Source organism: Ochlerotatus camptorhynchus, unplaced genomic scaffold (assembly GCF_037179485.1).
Source record: "Ochlerotatus camptorhynchus isolate MF236.1 unplaced genomic scaffold, CSIRO-AGI_Acam_v1.1 ptg000330l, whole genome shotgun sequence".
NCBI classification, from domain to species: Eukaryota; Metazoa; Arthropoda; class Insecta; order Diptera; family Culicidae; genus Ochlerotatus; species Ochlerotatus camptorhynchus.
In genome coordinates, this window is record NW_027040818.1 from 6,608,922 (window position 1) to 6,616,921 (window position 8,000).

At 43.5% G+C, this 8,000-nt stretch overlaps 1 protein-coding gene across 1 annotated transcript; it reads left to right on the forward strand.

Moving 5' to 3' along the window:
• Positions 1–728: 728 nt before the first annotated feature.
• Positions 729–7,799, forward strand: Mtch (Mitochondrial carrier homolog 1). The gene is made up of 5 exons (XM_065230700.1): positions 729–1,032; positions 1,111–1,195; positions 1,256–1,844; positions 1,912–2,022; positions 7,112–7,799. Exons 1-5 carry the CDS (start codon positions 904–906, stop codon positions 7,185–7,187), a joined length of 990 nt encoding a protein of 329 aa, XP_065086772.1. The 5' UTR covers positions 729–903; the 3' UTR covers positions 7,188–7,799.
• The last annotated feature ends 201 nt before the right edge of the window (positions 7,800–8,000 follow it).

An 8,000-nucleotide genomic window follows, 5' to 3' on the forward strand; every position in this document is an offset into this window, starting at 1 on the left:
CGATCACGATTCGGGTTCAATGAAAATGAGGAACAAATTCGGAAAAGAAAGAAGTTGCGTGCACGGGAGAAGATCGCTTTGTCGCCGCTTCGATCGCCACCCAGAAAAATCCTATGATAAAATGCATTTTTATATATATTTTTTTTGTATTTTGAGTACCAAAATTGGTATTTTATGTACTCGACTCCGCTAAGTTATTATTATAACATTTGAGCCTTCCAAATAAACGAAATGAAAAAAAAGAACTGTTAGAAGCAAAATATAGATTTGTTAATTTTGATTTTGATTTTTATTTTTACATGTTATGCTTGAATTTTATCATGCAATTGGCCCAAAGGTCGAAAACGTTAGCTATCTAATCTCTTGGGTCACTCGAGGGTCACTAGAATACGTAAAGCATTTCTTTCCATTTTTAAACGTGCGGTTAATTCGGTTGTGATTAGTTTCGGAGTGCAGATTCCAATTTATTTTGTTGTGTCAATATTTGAGAACTATGACAGCTGCGAAAATTCTTTGCATGCATGAAAACTTTTCCGTGAATCGGCAATATTTAAACACACGCTGCAAAAATATTAAATCTGAGTACAGCTTGTCTCGCCCCTTCACTTGTTTACTATAAAAATAAATCCCGCTTCGTTCAAAACCATCCTATCGAAATCCATCTCCATTTATTTGTTTCGTTCCGTAATTTCTCAACGTCCCGCCCCTCAATTTTTCATCACATTACTTTTTGACAATCAGCACAGCTGCAGCCAAAAAAAAAAGATAATCGGCGGTGGAAAAATATCGTTCAAATTTCCATCTCGCTGTGAATATTTCCCAAAGTTATCAGAAAGGTTCAGACACTATCGATCGATCTGGTACCATTGCGGTAAGGGTTCTCCGTTTGATTCCAATCGCGAAATGCCGACGATGTTGGAACGGGTTGACAATGGTAACGAATACGAGGTTGGTGAGTGGGTTCGCTTCGGACTCCGGCTCGGAGTGACCACCGCTCTGCACCCGTTCGAGTACGCCAAAGTGCTGATGCAGGTGAGTGCGTCCGATAAGCAGCTTCTGCTGATTATGGTAATGATTGATAATGGTGTGATTTTACCTATAAAAAAAAAGATTGGATTTGAACCGATTGCCGCCGTGCCGGGGCGAACTCTGCTAGGGAAACCGACTTTAGTTCTTCCGAACGTATTCCAGTACGGTAAGTTACTCGTTTGATCGTTTTGTATTTTACGCTCACGACGATTGTTCCATTCGGCAGCTGGCTACATCAAGCAAGTCGATGGCTTCTACGGTTGCTTCCGGGGCCTGAGTGCAAAGATCATCGGCAATGTGCTGAGTGCGCATTTTAGCGAAAAGATCGCCGACGATTTGGGAATCGAAGCAGTGAAGGATTCCGATTCGAAACGCAAGAACAAGGACGAACGAGGGGCTATCAATGCGGAGGACGAGGACAAGCTGCTCGATGAGCAGTTCAAGAAACAGCTCAAGCGCAACTTGGTTGTGCATACGGCCGGTGTGGTCATTTCGCAGCCATTCCACGTGATTTCGGTCCGCATGATGGCCCAGTTCGTGGGCCGGGAGAAAATGTACTCCGGGGTGTGGCAGTCGATCCGGGAAATTTGGTCCCAGGAAGGCATTTTCGGGTTCTTTACCGGCTTCGTTCCGCGACTGCTGTGCGATCTCGGCTGTCTGGTCATTGCCAGCTCGGCCACCTACCTGGCCAGCAAGTACGTGATCCGGGAGCAGGAGGGCCGCGTTTACTTCTCGAGCATCTCGCAGTTTGTCGTCTCGAGCATGTTCTATCCGTACCATGTGGCGTCCACTTGCATGATCGTCAACGCGTCCAGGTGGGTAGTTGATAGGTACTCCAACACTGTTCCTGGATGATTATGGTTGTTTTTTTTTCTGTTCTAGACTAAAGGCTGGCAGCCTTCCCAATATGGAACCGTACGTGGATTGGCGTGACTGCTATGCCAAACTGAGGGCCGCTGGACAACATAAGCGAGGAAGCTCGCTCTTCTTCAGGTAAGATCAATCGTAGTTTGTTGTAAAGACACATGTTAGAAGAAATGATTGCTAACAGCAGTGAGGCTAAATGAGTCTTAAAGTCCTAATAATGTCACTCAATATCGCGATATTTCATTCATTGCGATACTGTATATGACAAATTAAAGTCCTGAACTGGAAGTATGAATTAATACTAAAAAGTTCTTTATACAGGAAAGCGCCTAGGCGGGATTTCTACGACGTGATATTTTACCGAGAGTAAACGTGTTTCCGTGTTTCGAAACCGCGCAAAATTGTTTTGGCAACTAACTGCAGCTACGTGGTGCGTATTTAACTACATTTATGTCTTATTTTATGCATAATCTAAACCTTCGTTCCAAGCATATGCTACCCATAACGTTAGACAACGTTTCAAAATCAAATGAATTCTAATCAGCTAATACGATACGATATTTGATCGTAATAGTAGTGAGGAGGCAGTTATTGGAGCATGAGCGGAAATTGACTCATTATAGGTACCATCTGCTTTCGTCGGTTTTAAAATGGATCTTTCACAATATACAGAAGGGATGATAGTGTTCGGGTTGGTTTATGCTGATGGCAACAAAATGAAGGCCTGAAAGTGAACACGGATGTGTACTTAAGAATTCTTATGAATCATGTTTTGCCTTGGATTACATCAACATACGGCAAGGATGCGAATGTTTTGGTCAAGATGGAGCCATACGTCAAAGGACAACCTACCCCAATTCTTGTCCAAAAAGATGTGGCCATCTAGCTCACTTGACTCTGGATTTCAGTGTATGGGCGAACATTGAAGCACTTGTTTGTGAACATCGTCACCCGAACTTGAACTCTCTGCGAACCTCTATAACAAAGAATTCAGGCGCCGTCTGGAAGCGGACATATTGAATAAAAATGAAGCGTAATCTTTGACGATTTTTTGTTTTGTTTTTACAAGTTATGTTTGAAGTTGATAAATATACTAAGTTCGAATGAAATTAAAAATGTTTGAGTCTTATTATTTTCTGACGCATACTATAAATTCACTAAATTCCTCTTAATTTCTACAAAGCAGAGTTGCTTCCACTCACTTGCTATAAAATTATATTTTTCGGAATTATGCAATCATTAGATGATATAATGATATGTTGTACTTGTAGGTAACGAGAAGAGAGTGTAAAGTATGTGTTTGACTCATAAAACCTCCTTCTCGCGGGACAATATCGTTGGGTGATGGGAACCAACCACAACACTCGCCACGGCACTGCTATCGGAATCAAAGCAACTCTTCCCTTCACCACCACTCCGCTATCTACTGAGCTACCTGTGGCTGCTATAAGACTCGAATATCCGCTAGCAGTCACTGTAATCTCTGTTTACCTTCCCTGTCAGAAGATCCCTGAACTTAAAGGAAAGTTAATTGACCTACTCCTCTCCATCGACGGCCCAATACTTCTCCTGGGTGATGTAAACGGCCATCACCAAGCTTGGGGCAGCCCTCTAAACAACCGCAGGGGCATCGATGTCCTGGAAGCGGCTGAAACTGTTGATCTAACTCCTCTAAATGATGGATCCACAACCTTCATAAGTGGACAAAGGGAATCCGCAATTGACGTATCTTTCGCCAGCTCAGGAATAATCCATCGCCTTCTATGGAAGGTCATGGAAGACCCGATGGGTAGCGACCACCACCCCATCGAAATCCGACTCGACTGTAGACCAACCGAAGCCTCTCGTAGACCACGCTGGATCTACAATCAAGCAGATTGGACAAATTATCAAGAGGCAATCACCGGTACCTGCAGAGAATCCGAACCGACCAACCTCTCGGACTACATCGGTTCGATTTTTCAAGCGGCAACAGACACTATTCCTCGATCTAGTACCATCCCAGGACGAAAAGCCCTTCCGTGGTGGGGGACAAACACAAAAATCGCTGTGAAAGCCAGGAGAAAGGCTCTTCGTGCCGCCAAGCGATTAAATAAAAACCACCCCGACAAGGAGGTTGCTTTGGCTCACTACCGTGCAAAATGGAACGAATGTCGGCAAACTATACGCGAAGCGAAAGCCCAAAGTTGGGAGAACTTTCACAGGGTTCGGTTATCGCGGTCACCCTTTTCTTAATTTGTATGAATGGAGTTTTCGTTAACCTTCCTAAGGAAATTTACATCTTTGTGTACGCTGACGACATTATCCTCCTGATCACTCACAAAACCATAAAGGCACTACGTAGAAAGATGGGCGCTGCCACAAGGGCAGTCTCCCTGTGGACATTGGCTTCCAACTCTCAGCCGAAAAATGCACACTAGTGCACATCTGCTCTCACCATCATGCCGTCCTTAACACTCCCATCTGTATCAATGGAACAGCTATTCCCATCAGGAGGTCAGCCCGTATCCTCGGAGTTCGAATTGACCGATATTTGACCTTTTCTGCCCACTTTGACGAAGTCAAGAAAGCCTGCAAGACACGTCTTAATCTGCTACGATCCATCGCAGGTCGACACCCAGACAGTAACCGGCCCATTCGTCTTCGAGTTGCTAGAACAATTTTAGAATCACGTCTCCTTTATGGAATCGAAGTTACCTGTCTCGCTCGCGAACAACTTATTACGAAACTAGCCTCTACATACCACCAAGCAATCCGTATCTCATCCGGCCTACTACCATCCACGCCTGCAATTGCAGCTTGCGTGGGAAGTGGGGTACTACCATTCAACCTTCTAGTTACTCAGACCATCTGTAACCGATCAATTAGCTTCGAGGTGAAGACAGCTGGCTCAGATGAAGGAGTTTTCCTCCTTACCGAGGCCAAACAACTCCTTTCAGCCACCGCCAATCTGGAGCTCCCCCGGTGTCTAGCTTACATTGGTGTGGAACCAGAGATTGGAACCTGCCCGGGCCCATTATTGACTTGGCGATAAAGAAGAAGTTCAAGGCAGGATCCAACTCTACGGCACTTGTGAGATCCGTCGCGGAACTCCAGAGAACCAGATACTGCAACCACACTATCCGTTACTCCGGGCCCCCAAATGTCCGTACTTCATCGACTTCCAGACCAGTACACTATATTCTCGGCAGAAGCGGTCTCTGCTTTTATTGCTGCTACCACTCCTTCAAACAAGCCGATTGCCGTATTTACGGACTCCGCAAGTGTAGTTTTAGCCCTCAACTCAGACTCTATTAAGCACTCATGGATCCAAGCCATTCAGCGATATGCCCCCAGAAACACTACATTTGTATGGATTCCGGGACACTGCGGCATTCGTGGTAATACGGAGGCGGATCATCTAGCGGCTTCTGGAAGACGAGCCCAACTGTTCACCAAGGAGGTCCCATCAGGGGACCTGAAAAAATGGGTTGCCAACAAAATCTGGGACTTATGGTCAAATACATGGTCCCAATCAACTAGCATTTTCCTTAGAAAAGTGAAGGCTGACACACGAAAATGGCAAGACCCCCCTGACCACCGAACTCAGGTTGTCCTGGCAAGACTCAGAACAGGCCATACCAGAGTCTCGCATAACTTTTCTGGGAGCGGCCCGTTCCGGAAATTTTGTGAGCTCTGCCGCACCAACTGTTCAGTGGAACACATAATCTGCCACTCTACTCAATACGAAGGCTCACGAGTGCTGTACGGCATACCGGGCAGCATTAAGGACGCACTGAGTAACGACCCGACTAGAATCACAGCATTAATGGGCTTCCTCCGCGAGGCCGGCCTCTCCGACCAAATATGAAACCTGCCAAAAACCCGACCACCGCAATACAAATGGACTTTCTCTTATCACCCAACATCTCAAACCAAAGCAAGATCCTCAGCAACTTAACAACCATAACTCCGAAGAAAGACAGCACATTGACAGCCTCAGTATTTAACTAGAGGAGGCCTCTTATAGACCTCCTAACATGATAAAAAGCGAAAAAAAAAAAAAAAAAAAAAACTTTGTAACTAGATGAGGTCCCTTCTGGACCCCACACTATCTTTTCAGAGACGAACCAGCCAACGGCTGAAAGTCTCTATAATAAAGAAATCAATCAAATCATAAAACCTATCAATTTCGCTTTCAGAGCGTCACAATTAGCGATCTTATGATTCGTGAGCGTTCACTCAGAGTGAGCACTCACGAGTCTTAAAATCGCTGATTGTGACGCACTGAAAGCAATATTGACAGATTTAATGTGTCAAACACATACTTCACGTCCTCATCTTGTAACTTACAAGTACTAATTATCACTATAAAATCTCGTGATTTCATAATTCTGAAAAACATTTTTTTATAGCAAGTGAGTGGAAGTAACCCTGACAAAGTTCTCCAATGCTCTCTGAACTTGTAAAAATTTGGCTGATGTTCTAAAAAATTGTCTGCACTTCTACGAAGTTCAATGAAGTTCAACAAAGTTCAGCTTCTACAAAGTTGAGCGTTTACAAAGTTAGCTTAACTCATCCCTTGCATTTCTAGAAAGTTTCCAGGACCTCTACGCAACTACGAAAGTTCTACGAAGTTTCCTGAAAATCTTTGATCTTGTTTGAAATTCTACAACGTTCCCTTAACTTTAATGAAGTTCCCTGGACTTCTACTATGGTGTTCTCAAACTTCTCTGAATTGCGCTAGACTTCTAAGGAGGTCCCTTCTGACGTTCAGTAGACTCAGTTTTATAAATCCGACATTTTAAACACCTTCCCCCGACCGCAAATTTTAAAAGAAGCGACTAAGAAATGATCTCGTTGACCTCGTTGAAGATTTATTTCTAAATACACCCCATAATTTCTGTCAGGCAAACTGACTCCTTACATTTTGTATAATGAACTATTTTGAAAATACCAAACAGCAGAATTTTACCGAAGACAACATATCAAGAAGACTGGCAACTTTGCCTTTCTTCTGAGGATGGAACCTTTGCTATCCAATTCGTTCGGAGCATTTATGCACCTTTGAGCGGCAGATAACGCGATTGTGCCTGTCTCATACCGGTCGTTTGAGAAAATGGAAGAGTTGCCAGTCTTCTTGATATCTAGGTATCTCAAGAAAATTCCAAAACAAAAATAATTTACGAAACACCCCAAACCCGTATTGTTTCTACATCTACCTCTCTCTTTCCAGATACGTCTCGCGTCCGTCGAAAACCGTGGTTTCCAACGCCTCATTTGCTCCATACCCGGAGCTCAAGAAGTTCTAAACACATACCAAAACCGAAAGAATAAGATCAAAAGAAAGCATTTTCGAGCACCACCCACTCTCACCGGAACAAGAAGAAGGCCAACGATAAAAGAAAGAAGAAAAAGTCTTCTCGACACTTTGTTTTGCCCTTGATTAGTCAGCGGCGCACACGCCAAAAAAAAACCCCCCGTTAAACCTCCGAAGCATCGCAAGAGCAAAGCATACGTCGTTACTGCCGTCGTTTGATTGTATTGTAAGTCAGTTTTAACTATTGTTTTAATTATGTTCGCCAGTTTTTTTTTTTTTTTCGTTTCTATAACAGCGATTTTTGCTAGATTTGTAGCTTAGCGTCATGTGATGCCCTTACATTTAATAGATTATGGAACAACAAACACGAGACTTGCTTTTAGGATTGTGGTAGGACGTGGTATGAACTCGCTGATCCATGTAGACAATTTATAGGAACGAACGACTATCTGTAGCAATTTTTTGTTCGCGCTTCGGTTGCTCATGAGTAGCGCACGTTGTGGACAACGTTTTTCTGTTTTGGTTGACGTAGCATTATATAGGTAGTGATGGTTTGCCGCAATTATCGCCCATGTATATAAAATAAATTCATTTCGAAAATTCACTAGAGGTGGTTTTGCTGCGGAAAGAAAGCCTTAAAGATTGAATCTAACGGAAAGAAAGTTTTGATAGAATGGAAAAGGAAATCTCTACTTCCGCAACGGGGAAACTCTCTACGCTGGACCGAAAAACAAATGCTTCTTGTGCAAGTCTCGAACGAACTTAGATAAATCCAAGGAACGTCCAGCAAAGGTTTATATGATTT

Coding starts and splice junctions, on each gene's coding strand:
- Mtch (XM_065230700.1), top strand. CDS start 904: ATGCCGACGATGTTGGAACGGGTTGACAATGGTAACGAATACGAGGTT. Junction 1,845..1,911: donor ATGATCGTCAACGCGTCCAG/GTGGGTAGTTGA, acceptor TTTCTGTTCTAG/ACTAAAGGCTGGCAGCCTTC. Junction 2,023..7,111: donor GGAAGCTCGCTCTTCTTCAG/GTAAGATCAATC, acceptor CTCTCTTTCCAG/ATACGTCTCGCGTCCGTCGA.